This window comes from Mus pahari, chromosome 1 (genome assembly GCF_900095145.1).
Source record: "Mus pahari chromosome 1, PAHARI_EIJ_v1.1, whole genome shotgun sequence".
Taxonomy (NCBI): Eukaryota; Metazoa; Chordata; class Mammalia; order Rodentia; family Muridae; genus Mus; species Mus pahari.
Genome location: NC_034590.1, coordinates 139,408,414 through 139,424,313, shown reverse-complemented (window position 1 = coordinate 139,424,313; position 15,900 = coordinate 139,408,414). Strand labels below are relative to the sequence as shown.

Genomic DNA, 15,900 nt, shown 5'->3' with positions numbered 1-15,900 from the left:
CACTCAGGAGGCAGAGGCAGGCAGATTTCTGAGTTCGAGGCCAGCCTGGTCTACAGAGTGAGTTCCAGGACAGCCAGGGCTATATAGAGAAACCCTGTCTCGAAAAACAAAAACAAACAAACAAAAAGTTTTGTTTACTTTCAAATAATAAATATTTCACAATAGCTCCATTATTCTTCAATAAAAGTAAATACCTAAGTTTAGAAGATAATATATATATATATATTATAAATATTCATTAGTAATTCATTTGCAAGGTATAGAGCATTATTTAACTATTGAGTATTTATACATATATAAATATGACATATGTAGATATATATGGAGAGAGAGAGAGAGAGAGAGAGAGAGAGAGAGAGAGAGAGAGAGAGAGAAAGAGTGAGAGAGAGAGAGAGAGAGATTTTAACCTGTTTGGGGTTTTGTGTTAATATAATACTACGTTGTAAATAAAATAGAATGGGCTGGGTTCTGCCATTCTCAATTTGTATTTTGTGACTGAGTTTACGAGTCAGAATAGACAATCTTCATGGCTTTGGTTTTTCCCTAGATCTCACCAGCTCTGATGAAGAGTGGAGAAGGGGGAAGCTCTTCTTTTTTGTTTTTGTTTTTGTTTTCTTCACGACAGAGTTTCTCCGTGTAGCCCTGGCTGTCCTGGAACTCACTTTGTAGACCATGTGGGCCTCGAACTCAGAAATCTGCCTCCTGAGTGCTGGAATTAAAGGCGTGTGTCACCACGCCTGGCCAGGGGGGAACTTTTCTATGGCTTTATAATCTACCTCTATTAATAAGGAACCCTACTCCCAAACAAAATTAAATGATAAACATAATTGAAAAGTATCTTAGCTTGGTAGAGAACGGGATATATCCTGTGTTTTTTGTGTGTATGTATGTATGTATGTATGTATGTATGTATGTATGTATGTTACCACTGGGGAGGTGTGCCTAGTTTTGCTTACTGCACTGTGATTCATCCTAGGAGGAATGTGTGCTCACCTTCCTAGCAGTCTGTCTTTTTCCATCTCTTACTGTGCAGAAACTGCTTGATGGGCATCTGTAGTCCACTATTTCAGTTGTTTAGGCCGTTCTCCATTCACTGTGTCCATTCTTTGACTTGGTAGGTGCTAAAAAAGATAAAGCCCTAGTTTCATGTTGTCCTGAGATGTCTCCATGTGATCAAGAACCTTTTTGTATATTGCTGTCCTTGATAAATCTCTAATAGGATTTTACTTCCAAGATTCTTGACATTTATGGTTTAATTCTACTTTAATTAGGATTAAATTATAATTATATTATTATATTAATAATATATTAGTTTATATAATAAATAATGTAATATATACTAAAACAATATAATATATAATATTAGTAATAGTATAATTAAATTATAGTTATAATATTTGTCCTATAAAGCCACAATTACTCTATCTATACCACACAAAGACCCAACAAAGAAAGAGAAATTCAGACCAATTTTCCTTATGAATATCGATGCAAAAATACTCAAAATATCACTATTTGCAGATAACATGATAGTGACCCCCCAAAAAAAAATCCACCAGAGAACTCCTAAACCTGATAAACAACTTCAGCAAAGTAACTACATAGAGAAAATTAACTCAAACAAATGGGTGCCCTTCCTCTATAGAAAGGATAAACAGGCTGAGAAAGAAATTAGAAAACGACACCCTTCAGAATAGTCACAAATAATATAAAATACCTAGGTGCAACTCTAACTGAGCAAGTGAAAGATCTGTATGATAAGAACTTTTAAGTCTCTAACGAAAGAAATCAAGGAAAATCTCAGAAGATGGAAAGATCTCCCATGCTCATGGATTGGTAAGCTTAATATAGTCAAAATGGCTATCTTGCCGAAAGCAATCTACAGATTCAATGCAATCCCACTAAAATTCCAAATCAATTCTTCACAGAGTTAAAAAGAGCAAATCGTAAATTCATCTGGAATAACAAAAACCTCAGGCTAAGCCAGGCGGTGGTGTCGCACGCCTTTAATCCCAGCACTTGGGAGGCAGAGGCAGGAGGATTTCTGAGTTCGCTGCCAGCATGGTCTACAAAGTGAGTTTCAGGACAGCCAGGGCTATACAGAGAAACCCTGTCTCAAAAAAGTAAATAAATAAAATAAAAACCAAAAAAAACTCAGGATAGTGAAAACTATTCTCAACAATAAAAGTACTTCTGGTAGAATCACCATCCCTGACCTCAAGCTGTACTACAGAGCAATTGTGATTTAAAAAACAACAACAACAACAACAACAAAAACCTACCTGGTATTGGTACAGCAACAGGCAGGTAAACCAATGGAATAGAATTGAAGACCCAGAAATGAACCCAAACACCTATGGTCACTTTATCTTTGACAAAGTAGCTAAAGCCATCCAGTGGAAAAAAAGACAACATTTTCAACAAATGGTGCTGGCTCAACTGGTGGTTAGCATGTAGAANAATGCAAATTGATCCATTCTTATCTCCTTGTACAAAGCTCAAGACTAAGTGGATCAAGGACCTCCACATAAAACCAGATACACTGAAACTTATAAAGGAGAAAATGGGGAAGGGCCTCAAACATATGGACACGGGAAAAATTCCTTAACAGAACAGCAGTGGCTTGTGCTGTAAGATCAAGAATCAACAAGTGGGACCTCAAAATATTGCAAAGCTTTTGTAATGTAAAGGACACTGTCAGTAGGATAAAACGGCAACCATCAGGTTGGGAAAAATCTTTACCCACCCTACATCTGATAGAGGGCTAATATTCAGCCTATTCAAAGAACTGAAGAAGTTAGACTCCAGAGAACCAAATAATCCTGTTAAAAATGGGGCATAGAGCTAAACAAAGAATTCTTAACTGAGGAATACTGAATGATTGTGAAGCACCTTAAAAAAGTGCAGCATCTTTGCTCATCAGGGAAATGCAAATCAAAACAACCCTGAGATTCCACCTCACACCAGTCAGAATGACTAAGATCAAAAACTCAGTTGACAGCAGATGCTGGCAAGGATGTGGAGAAAGAGCAACACTCCTCCATTGCTGGTGGGACTGCAAGCAGGTATAACCACTCTGGAAATCAGTTTGGTGGTTCTTCAGACAATTGGACATAGTACTACCTGAGGACCCAGCAATACCATTCTTGGGCATATACCGAGAAGATGCTCCAACATGTAATAAGGACACATGCTCCACTATGTTCATAGCAGCATTATTTATGATAGCCAGAAGCTGGAAAGAACCCAGATGTCCCTCAACAGAGGAATGGATACAGAGAATGTGATACATTTACACAATGGAGTACTACGCAGCTATTAAAAACAATGAATTTATGAAATTCTTAGGCAAATGAATGGATCTGGAGGATACCATCCTGAGTGAGGTAACCCAATCACAAAAGAACACACATGATATGCACTCACTGGTAAGTGGATATTAGCCCAGAAGCTCAAAATACCCAAGATACAATTCAAAAAACACATAAAACTCAATAAGAAAGAAGACCAAAGTGCAACAAGAGCTTGCTGACAGGATCCTGATATAGCTGTCTCCTGAGAAGCTCTGCCAGTGTCTGAGAAATACAGAATTGAATGCTCACAGCCATCCATTGGACTGAGCACAGGGTCCCCAATGAAGTTGTTAGAGAATGTACCCAAGAAGCTGAAGGGGTTTGCAGCCCTATAGGAGGAACAACAATATGAACTATCCATTACTCCCAGAGCTCCCAGGAACTAAACCACCAACCAAAGAATACACATGTTGGGACTCATGGCTCCAGCTGCATATTTAGCACAGGATGGCCTAGTCGTTCATCAATGGGAGAAGAAGCCCTTGGTCCTATGAAGGCTCTAAGTCCCAGTGTGGGAATGCCAGGGCCAGGAAGAGGGAGTGGGTGGATTGGTGAGCAGAGGAAGGGGGCAGTGGATAGGGGGTTTTCAGAGGGGAAACAGGAAAGAGGGTAGCATTTGAAATATAAATAAAATATCTAATAAAAAAGTAAGATCTCATAAATGTATGCAATTTCTGATGAACATTTATTGTTTATGGATGTGATAAAAATAATAGAATTCAAAAATAAAATTTACCAAAAAAGAGAAAGAGAAAATAAAAATAAAATTTACATGGACATCAAAATTTATTGCTTTGCCAAAAAGACCTACACCATAATTTACTTTTATTTAATTGTTTTGCATAATTAAAAAAATCTCTTGTTTGTTATTTTTATTTTATGCAAAGGAAATTATTGTTGGAAGATGCTAGGGTACTGTCAGATGGTTCATTGCTTAAGAATAGGTACTGTTCTTATGGAATAACAGAGTTTGACAATGAATACCCATGTTGGGTGTCACACAAGTACCTGCTACTACAGATCTAGGTCACTCTGGCCTAGTGCCTCTGGCCTCTCACTGTGCCTAGACTCACATGCCCTTACCCATAGCAGGTTCACATAATTCAAAAATTAACAAATGAACCCATCTGCCACTACAGTACTCAAATATTATCTCCAAAGGAGTATAACTAGTTTTTGTAGCCAAAATTTGTGGATCTTACACTCTCCTGATATTGACCCCAGAAAGAAGTCCTGAAAAATGGCTTTAAACACTGCTGTGGGAGACTTTTATCTTTGCATTTTGTTTTGTGTTGTGTTTGTTTGAATATACTCACAAGTAGGAATGCTATACTGTAGTTTGTGTCCATAATATATTAATAATTTTTCATTTTGAAAATGCAAGAGCAATATGAACTTACAGAATAAAAATACCCGAACCTAACAGCTCACCTCTTTCCATGTGATTCAAACTCTGTGTCACTCTATCAAGTCTACTTTGTGCTTTTACTTATGTGTGGGTGCACATGTATATATGCATATGTATACATATAGACAAATCAAATGCTACTGAAAGTATGAGTCTGTAATAATTCTTTTATTGGTGTGAGTTCATCAGCTACACCTATTGTGCCCCTCTCAGTGGGGATGGGCGTGCTAGTATGTAATTGGCCCAGTTTTTGTTGGACTTTTCCATAGTACTAAAACTTCTCTGGACAAAAGTGTGTTTGAGAAACTAAAAAAGTGTCAAAATTATGAAGACTAACATACATGTAACTACACATTCAGTTTAATTTAGGAAACAAAAGAAACATTAAAAATGTGAAGTTATTTATAATTTTTAAATGGAGAAGATTTATAGGACAGGTACTATACATAGTATAGCCACTTTTGAAGAGAAACAGACAGATTATTACTTGGAGAAGAGAAAAACTACTTTTATATTTGAATAAATAAACTTTAATATTTAATACAGTGTTTAGAATAAAAATAACTACCAAAAACAAGTGAAAAAGGACTCCAACATTCAAGAAATTATAAAATTTATTAATAAATGGATTTCAAGATTAAATTTAGAGAAGAACAATGCATATATGTTTTATAAGTTTGATAATAAGCATAATGAAAGATTTTACATTTTAAAATTACCTTATTCTAGAGTTATAAAAACTACCAAATATATTGATAAATGGCGTTTTCTTAAGAAAGCAGACATATGCTTACATGTATATTCTGGAAGATTCATAGACACAAATGTATGTAAAATCTTACATGAAAATGTACTCTCTGAAGATATGTTGTACAATATTAAAATAATGAGTTTTATAAAAACAGAAGAAGTAAAACCTTAAAGATTATGAGGAATGGAAGTATTTAAAGAACTTCAGTAAAACCCTTCGTATGCTATAGAACTAACACTAGAAGAACAAAGTACATTAACAAGCCTTTTCCTAATAGGACTAAGACATCTAAGAGATAAAAATGGATGTGGTAGTCATTTCCCCTTCCATGTTCCCATGTCCTCTGATATTGTCATTGTCACTGTTTTGTTTATGCTGCATTTCTAGGAGACTGTTTGACAGTAGACTTCTTGCTCATCAGACTTTATATAGAAATCTCTTAATAAGAAAATGACAGAAAATTTTAACTACCAGAAGCTTACAACTTTATTAACCTTTTTTATGGAAAGTAGCTTTTGTTGATTACTAGGATTCCCAGGGAAAAAACTAGGTCATTAGTCTAAAGAGGCTGATTACAGCTACCCGACCCCTTATTCCAAACTCGATATTACAGATGGCGATGATATAAGCCAACGGACAGGTGCAAAAGGAAGATCTCAGCTTCTCAAATTGGAACTACTTCTCTCTCTAGATTTTTATGTGACTCTTAATCCTGTGTGTATGGGGGCTGGGTGGGGAGTATGAGCATGTGAGGGCAGGTGCCCTTGGAGGCCTGAGGCACCTTAGCTGGAGTTACAGGTGGTTGTGACTGCTCAAGATAGACTGTGGGATCCAATGTATCCTCAGTGGAATGATATGCCATCCTCTAGCCCTGTACAGCTAGATTTTAATCAGCAATTTATATGACATGTTAAAACTCATAGCACAAAATTTAGTGTTGCTGTTCACCAAGTCTAGAATGCCAGAAAGACCCATTTTTTTCCCCTGTAGATGATGAAGCAACATATAAAAAAAAATGGGAAACTTTTATTTATTAAGGTATGAAGTGCTTTATTGCACTATGAGTAATGTGTTAGCATCTTGATTTGAACAGGCACACATTGCACTGGTCATTGGAATAATGTATTCCAGATAACATGATGGCACTGTTAATGCTTTAATAATTTTGATCTCTTGGTATTAGAGAAAGGGATCAATGGTTAGCATGTATCCTGCTCTTGGGGAGGACCTGAGTTTGGTATAGACATGCATACACATAATTATCAGAAATAAATCTTTGTAATAATTTTCATTTCTTAGAAATAACACCCGTGAGGTGGCTTAGTGGGAAAAGGTTCTTACTACTAAACCTGAACCTGATTTTGGTTCTAGAATGCACATGGTAGCAGTAGAATGTTTTCCAAGATCCATATGTCTCTCCTCCATATATATATGAAATATGATCCTTGAATTGCTTTCTATAATCTTGCATGTGTGTGGGGCAGGGAGTAAAAGGAAAGGACATGGTGATAGTTATTTAAATAATGAATGCATGAAGTTTGTTAAGGTAATTTTAAACATTTGAGTGTTTAAATTTTTGTATTATGGGGTTTTTATTGTAATGTTTTATTTTTTTTTTTAGATTATAATACAATTACATCATTTCCTAACTTCCATCTGTTCCCTACAGCCTCTTCTATGTAACTTTCCCTTGCTGATTTTCAAACTCATGACCTTTTTTTCTTTAATTGATTTTAAGTCTGTATATGTGTGAATGTATTCCTCAGTGTATAAAGTGAAACCTGCTGAGTCCATATAATGTTTCTTTTCTGTATCTATTTTTAGGGTTAAAGAGATCATCGGTTTGCTAATAATGCTCAGCCACGAGAAAAAAAAATACAAATAACATTATATGAACTGAGATGGCTGTTTTAAATTATAAATAAATTTAGCTTTAGTTTAAAATTTTAAATGGAGTAGAATTTCATAAGTCATCAAAATCAGTGAGAAACTTTAAGAATGTTAAACAAAGCTGTGTATATGTACACACTGAGAAGAAAATTCTAGCATTATTTGTGTATGTGCTATAATTGATCTAGGCAAAATTTCTTAACTTGAAAGTACTTAATCCTAAGAGATTTCAATACTAGCCATCTCCTGTTGATCAGTACTCTGGAGAAATATTTGAGATAGATCTAATGTGGTGTAGTCTTCCTATTTCTATCACTTACCATGAACCTAATGCAATGTAGGATTTTAAGGTCTACTACCCCTTGCCATGGATCTAATGTGGTGTACCCTTTGTGTCTTCCACTTACCATGGATCTGATGTGGTGTATCCGTTCTGTGTCTACCACTTAACTATAGTCTTCATATTTGTTTTTCAGGTGCAGCAGGTACAGACAGTTCAGCAGGTCCAACATGTCTACCCAGCTCAGGTGCAGTATGTGGAAGGAAGTGATACTGTCTATACCAATGGAGCAATGTAAGTTGGATGCTGACATCTGATTGTTTTCACCAACTCCAAGAAATACTGTACTTTCTAATACAGCTCTCTAGTCCTGGGATTGTTTGCATGTTTTTAAACATCTATGTTGGTTTTGTTTTACTGTGAGTTATTTAAATTAAACTGGTACTTAGAGCTTTGTCTGTTTATTAATAAAAGTACCTGTATATTCTTCTCATTTAGCCTTCCCAGAATATTTTAAATTGTTCAAATTGTGTATATTTTAGCAATTTTCCCTAAATTGAGAAAAACTTGTATTTCTTGTTAATGATGCCCGTGCTTTAATAATGTTTTAACATCTGTGATTTTTAAATGCCAAGCTGGATATGTATGAAGTTTGTGTTTATCTGTAAATTTGTATAAAATCATATGTAAGGAATTTTGTAGACTTCCACACAGTTAAATCTATATAAAAAGAGATGCTCTTTCACAAATCTTCTTTCCTTTCTCAAGTCAGCCTCCCCAACTGACATCTCCTCTGCATCGACAATAGTAGCAATTTGTGTATTTATTGGCTTTCTGCAGCCACTCGATTGAAAGTCAATGCATCATTATAAATGAAGAAACTAAAAGGAACTCCATCCTGGGTTTTTGTTAGCGGGCAGTTTCTGATTGTACCTAAGTGAATTCAGGCCTCTCAGTGTCTTACTCCACCCTTCAAGTTTCCATGCCCTTTGCATCCCTGGGGTTTATGTCCTCCCACAGTTCATGCTCCTAGCATCCCAGTACTAACTGCACTCCTTGGGGCCTGTAGCTTGGGTTCTTCTTGCATCCCTGCAGTGTGGCTGCTCCTCAAGCTAACTCTTCTGACCTTGCTTCTTTCCATGGTTGCTTCCATTGATCCCAGTAATACCAGTCTGTGACCTCTCAGAGGGCCTGGATTTTACCTACTGCAGTAACTGTAACAAAACGAGCATGCATGATGGAGTCCATTCGAAGTTATTCATCATATTATTTTGACTAAAAGCTTAGATTTGGTTTAATCATATATTAGTATTATATTCAGAACTTTCTGTTATGCCTTTATGGAGATGGCATATACTCTAATCGAATTCAGGTGTCAGAGGGTTTCAGGATATAGTTAATGTTCCTGATGTGAGGTCTAGAACATGATAGTGGGACATGGAAAGAAAGCTCCTCTTTTGTTTCTATCTTTTTCTTTTGTAAATTAGAATATAAAGTTGATCTCATTATGGCATTCCAAACATAATTTGTTTTTGCCAAAATTCCCTATTCATTCCCTCCTGAGATGCCCCTCCTTGCCATATGTGGTAGCCCCTTGCTCTTTTCATAGCACACGTGTCTCCTTTGCTTCTCAAACCATTTTCTTCTTATCCCCTTCCGAGTTTAATGGTCTGTATATGCTCCCACACCCATGTGAACATGAATCAGGGGCTGAAGAGAGGGCTTAGCAGTTAAGAGCACTAGCTGCTTCCCAGAGGATCTGGATTTGATTCTTATACCCATGTGGCAGCTCATAATCATTTGTAACTTGTGTTCCAAGGGAATGGCCTTTTCTGGCCTCTACAATCACTAGGTATGAACAAAATACATGTAAACAAGAAATTTACATGTAGGAAAATTAATTAAAAAATAAAGCTTAGAATCTGCCTAAGAGATCAATATGCAGTATTTTTCTTTCCAAGTCTAGGTTACCTTAGTTTATAAAATAGTTTCCAGATTTATCCATTCTCCTGTAAGTTTTATAATGTATTATTCTTTATGGATAAATAAAATACTATTGTACACATTTCAATGGGATATATAGACTAATCCCATTTTCTTGCTCTTGACAAAAAAACAGTGGTAAGCTTGGTGTGCATGTAGTTCTTTATATAGTCTATATAATTGGCAGGTGTTTTGTACCAATCTGTATGCTATCCCTTCTGCTAATTGTCTCTTGGCTTTCTAAAAGGTCTTTTTAATTCCCTTTGTTGCTTTTGTCAGTTCAGGGTTACTTCCTGCGTCGTTGGAGTCACATTCAGATTCCATTTACCAGTTCTTAGGGTTGTGCTTTATGCCTTGTTCAGGACTTATTGTGCCTAAAAGTGGGATTTGAAATATTTGTTCTCAGCTGTTTCAGCATTTCAGATATTGAATCAATGTCTACCCATAGACCAATTTTTAATTCAGATGAACAGATAAGGATTTACTTGCATTTTTCTGCAGGTAAATATCCAGTTTTGTCCCCACCATTTATTGAATGGGCTATCTGTTTCTTCAGGTACTCTTTGGACAAGTTTGTCAAAGTAGGTGTAATAGCTGTGAGGTTTTTCCTGGGTACTCTCTTGAGTTTACTAGGTTGGCCTCTCTGTCTGTCTTCCTTTTTGTGTAGCATGCTTTCTTCTTCACTATGGTTCTGTAGTATAGGAAGTCAGTTATTATGACATTTTGACACCTCTCACAGTTTACTTTCTGCTTACAGAAATCTTTGGCTATTCGTGGCCTCTTTGTTTTCATATGATACAATATCTTTGGCTATTCGTGGCCTTTTTGTTTTCATATGAATTTTGGGGCTTTTTTCCTGAATTATATGAATAATCTCTCAAATTTTGATGGAGATTAGACTAATCTTACTTTGGGTAATAGAGCCAGTTCTGCTTTGGGATGGATAGTTTTTCCACCATCTAGTGTCAACTTCCTTTTGGAGTGTCTTAAAATTTACATTACAAAGCTCTTTCACCTTTGTGTTAGGTTTACCAGATGAGGTACTTACTTTTTGTTTTCATAAGCTATTTTAATTGGGATATTCTTCTTAATTTCTCAGCAAATTTGGTACTGTTACACAGAAAAGGTATTGATTTTTATATGCTGATTTAAAGCATATAACTCCAACAAAATTATTTACCAGATTCAACATGTTTCTTAATGATCTACAATATTTTGTTGAAGTCTATTATAAGAGTTTCTGTTTCATCTCTAATTTTATTAATTTAGGTCTTCTCTCTCCTTTTGTTAGTTTGGCTAAGGTGTTGTCAATCTTGCCAATCTTTCAGTGAGTCATCTCTGTTTCATCTGTTCTGTGCCTTGTTTTTTTTTAGCCTCTATATCATTAATTTGTGCTCAATCTCTTCTTTATTTTTTCACGTTTACTGAGTTTGGGTTGGCTCTTGTTTTTCAAAATGGTGATGTGTATCACTGTTATTTATTGGGAACCTGCCTATTTTAGGCGATCAGTTAGAGATAATAAACTGTCCTTTCAGAACTTCCTGTATCCCATTGGTTCTGCTAGATTGCAGATTTGTTTTATTTGATTCTAGGCATCTTTAAATTAACCTGATTTTTTTTTAGTTCCCTACTGTTCATTCAAAAGTGTATTGTTCAGTCTCTAAGTGTTCGTTATCTCCGAGTTTTCTCTTGACTTGTCTGATGAGATATAGGAATGAGTTCAGACTTCCTTGTATTTAAGGCTTACATTATGGCCCAAATTTCTGATCATATTTGGAAAACATTGTACAAACTGCTGACAAGAACATGTGGTCCCTCTCTTTTGGTTAGAATATTTGGTAGGTATCTATTAAATCCTATTTGTCTATATAATAATTTAGCTCTGAAATTTCTTTGCTATTATTTTTATTGTATGACTTACGTAAATTTGCTAATTGGGTATCAAAGTTTCCACTATGATTATGTGTGAGACCCTGTGTGACCTGTTGTTATACTTGTACTATTTGTTTTATGAAACTGTAGCTATAAGATTGGATACATAATTATTTATAGGTGTTAGCTTCTTAAAGAATTGTTCCTGTTATTAATAGTAACAGTAGCCTTCTTTATCTCTTCTGACAATTTTTAGTTTAGAGTCTACTTTTCCAGATATGTGAGTCATTGTTGTACCAGCTTCTCACAGCTTGCACTTACCTACATCCTTTGGCTCTCTTATGTTTTCCTAGCTAAGTGTGTTTCTTAGGCAGCAGATAGCTGAAATACTTTTAAAATCCAGTTTGTTTATAATTGGTGAATTAGGCTGTTTGCCATAAGATTATTATTTTAAGGGCTGTGCTATTTCTAGTGATTTTGTTACTTGATTTTGTAGCTGGTTGGATTATTTCTGGTTTTCTTCTCCCTTCCCCATTAGTTTTAGCCATATGTTGGATATGATCAGCTGTGTTCTTGCTTTCCTTGGTTATTCTGTTCTCATGGAACACATTGTTTGCTATTTCATGAGTAAGACCGCCTTTCTTCTTCCATGTTTAGCACTATTTTAATAATACTATTCTGAACTGTGTTGGCTTCTGTATTTTGCCCTCGTTTTGCTTGTCTTGAAATGGTCTTATTTATCCACTCTTTGTCAGTGTGAAGATAACTGTACTTGCTTTACTGACCTTGATTGAAAGTTACTTAAAATCAAAACTCAAGAGGTGGCTGGGTGAATGGATAGATGGAAATAGATAGATAGATAGATAGATAGATAGATAGATAGATAGATAGATAGATGATAGATAGATAAGTTAGATAGATAAGTAGATGATAATAGATAATAGATAGCTAGATAAATATAAAAATCATTTTGTGCTTTCCTAACTTTGGGTGGGGGTTGATGCAATATGTGATATTATCCCAGCACTTGTGTTTTGTCTATGATTGACATTTTATATGATTTTTGCTTTCTATTTTGAACATGTTCCCTGGAGAGCTGTGGGGATCCTCTTCTCTGGTCCTGTTTACAGTTCTAAATTTTTTGTTGTAATGCCCCTCCTCCTATACTCTTAAGGTTATAGGACATTTTCTGCTCTTATTTGATTGAATCCATTGTCTGTACCTTTGAACTTCCACTCAATTTCTTCTAGCTCATGGATTTTTAGATTTGGCATCTTTAATGTTATAAGACTTTTCATAAGCATTGATGATCCCACTAATATTTAAAAATACGTTTCTGAATGTATTGTTATTTTGACTTTGTCTTCCCTAAAATTCATTTTTATCTTTAGTTTGTTCATGAACCATTCTTTTTTAATATTGCAATATAATTGACATATATTTCCACTGCTTCTGTTTAGTTCCTCCTCAGTGTCTCAATTTCTTGGTTGATTTTTTTTTTTCTCCATGTTTTTAAAAGTTTCAGCTCTAAGTTTCCAACCATTTAATTCACTGTAGTTACTTTCTTGTCTGTGTCCTGAATGGATTCCCATATTTTGTTCATCTGTTTAATTGAGTGACCTTTATGACCATTGATTTTTTTTTTTTAATTCTTTCTCTGAAATTTTAGCTATCTTAGTGTCTTTGTTTTGTATTTTTGTGGAGTTGGGAGGTTATAGGTGTGCTGTGGCGAGTTGTCTCATTCTTTGTATTTCTCTGTATTTTGTGCATCTGTTGGGATGGATGTGTCTTTTTGTTTTACTTTATTCTTTTCCTATTATTTTATTTTGATGTGTTTTATATGAGTCCTTAAGAACCTTAGAAGAGTAGTGTTCATTGCAAACTATAGTCTCTACTTCTGTTTGGTTGTAGTAAAAAATTGCTGTGTTTGCCTAGTGCCTTACTGACTGTTTTGACATTGCTTTCAATAGAACACTGTAGTGTCCCTGGTTTGATCCAGAAATAGCAGCATTGGGAAAAATTTAGTTGATAGGTTTTTTTGTTTTTTATTTGTTTTGGTTTTGGTTTTTTTTTTAAGGCTGGGCTGTCAATATTGCTATGTAGGGAGATGAGAAGTGATTGGGAAAGTATATAAAGCGGAGGCGGGGAGACTGTGAATGGGTAGAAATGTATATGGATTGAACTGTACAAGATAAGAGTACTGTAGATCTGGAAGTAGAGAGATTTTTGTAGTTCAAGAAAAGGGAAGGCCAGACTTTGAAGTCTTCTCTTATCTTGTATTCCTTCCTTCCTTCCTTCCTTCCTTCCTTCCTTCCTTCCTTCCTTCCTTCCTTCCTTCCTTCATTTTTCTTTTTTTCGTAAGCAAGCAATTTAAAAAACATAGCGCAGTAACTTACAAATGCTAATAAAAATTAAAATTATATAAAAAAATTAAGCAACCAAGAATTAGAAATAAAAATATACAATAACATAAGAATAGCAGCTATTATGTATTTGGTTATTTTTTCTTGTCATTTGTATTAGGTTCTACAGGTTGGGAAGGACAGAGAGTCTCAATAATGCAAACAGTGTGCCAATGCAGAAGAGTAGAATTTTGTGAGCTTCCATTGCTTTATTTCAGAATCCTCAGGTCAGAATCTGCCCTAGACTTCTGACTTTATTCATCCATTCACCCAGACTCCACTTCTAATCCAGCATCTTACCTAGATTTCCACATGTTTTATTGCCATATGAACACCTTAATTACCTGACAATAAACAGGATGCCCCTGGCATTCTTCTTCCTCCTTCTCTACGTACTTCTCACCTGCTTCCGGTATACCAACTTTGATTTTTTCCTAGAAGTACCATTATGTTTCCATGAGTCAAATGCATTTTTTTTTTTTTGAAATAACATTTGGGCATATTCTTCTTTCTTGCCAGCTCCGCCCTACCCCACCCAGTTTAGAGTGATCCTCTTCATAGAACGGTGTTTCACGCTGACTTGGATCTAGCTTCTCTTCCACAGTCAGCTTCCACTGTACAGGGCAGCAGCACCCATTATTTTCCATATAGTATTGTATGACGAATGCCCTATAATGTTTTTGATACTGAGAAGAAACATCTCTTGCCGCTTGGTTGTTTTATTTGAATTTATTTAGATCATTGGCACTTATAAAAAGTCAGTATGTTTCTGTTATTCTAGTGGATATTCAACTCTCTCCATAGTTAATAGTATAGCTGATGTTCACCTATTTGTTAGGTAGGTTTAGGGCCTCCTGCAGCTTGATTTCAACATTTCTAAGATAAATTTAAACTATTGTAGGCATTTATACCAAATGAAAAAGATGCTTTTCACTTGAACCTTATTCTCTGAGAAAATAAATATCTTTGTAGAAGCTTCTAGAAGCAGCTTCGCTGTTAGCTGTCATCGCTTCTGACAGTGTATGCTGAGTGGCCACAGAGGCTGAGAGTGTGGGTTCTCATATCCTTCAGGTCTATGGGAGAGAAGCTAGGTGGCCAGAGAAAGGGGCACTTAGGATAAACGTTAAGAGAGTCTGTCACAGTCGTTCCTCATTTGTGCAGGTTTACAGTAGTCCAGGGGGTGTTGTTCTACTCCCCAGAGGGATGTGACTTTGAGCTAGGGCAGTAGATAGCCTCTGAGAAGCCCTTTATGATTCAATCAAGAAATTGGTATAAACATTAATAATTACTGATAAATGCTGTGATTTGTTTGTATGTTTCTGTCCTAATTCTTTACATTGTCAACTGCATTTCATAGTGCCCTTTTACATTTGTTAGTTTGTTTATGTGTATGTGAGTATCAAAAACAAACAAAAGGGCACCTTGTGAGAATGGGTTTTTCCCTTTTATCATGTTGGTTTCAGGAATATCAGGCATGGTGGCATAAGCCTGTGACTGCTAAGCCACAGGCTCCTTTGTTCTTTATTGTACATATTTAACCATCCCATGTAATAATATAAGTTAAATGAACTTATGCACTTGAAAACTATAGAAAAATTTCATTTCTAAAGTTGATTCTTTAAAATTATAAGAATTGTTTAAGTGCAAAACTGATTCCAAAGAAACTGTCTAGTGCTAACATATACTTTCAGTGGCCACTAGTTCAGTTGATTAGATCATGGCTAATGAGGCCTAGGTCATGAGTTCACTTGCTACAAAGTCCAATTAGCTTTGATCTGGACTGTGTGGGCCTAGATTGCATCTCCAATTCCAAGGATCATGTCACAGTGAGCACTCTTGGTCAGAGGAGAAGATGTGCCTTTTAAAACCCCTCATTACTAGCCAATATACATTTTGAATAGGAGTTCTGAAGTATCCTCTTTACAATCAACAAGGAAATGCCATCATGTTGCTATGAATTA

At 35.6% G+C, this 15,900-nt stretch overlaps 1 protein-coding gene across 10 annotated transcripts in view; it reads left to right on the top strand.

The window, feature by feature from the left end:
• Rfx3 (regulatory factor X3) overlaps positions 1-15,900 on the top strand; it is a 249,943-nt gene that overhangs the window by 138,691 nt on the left and 95,352 nt on the right. For all 10 annotated transcript variants that reach the window (XM_021191879.2, XM_029544734.1, XM_021191903.2 and 7 more), the window contains one exon: positions 7,879-7,976. In XM_021191879.2, the coding sequence (XP_021047538.1) occupies positions 7,879-7,976 (98 nt within the window). The remainder of the gene's footprint in view (positions 1-7,878; positions 7,977-15,900) is intronic.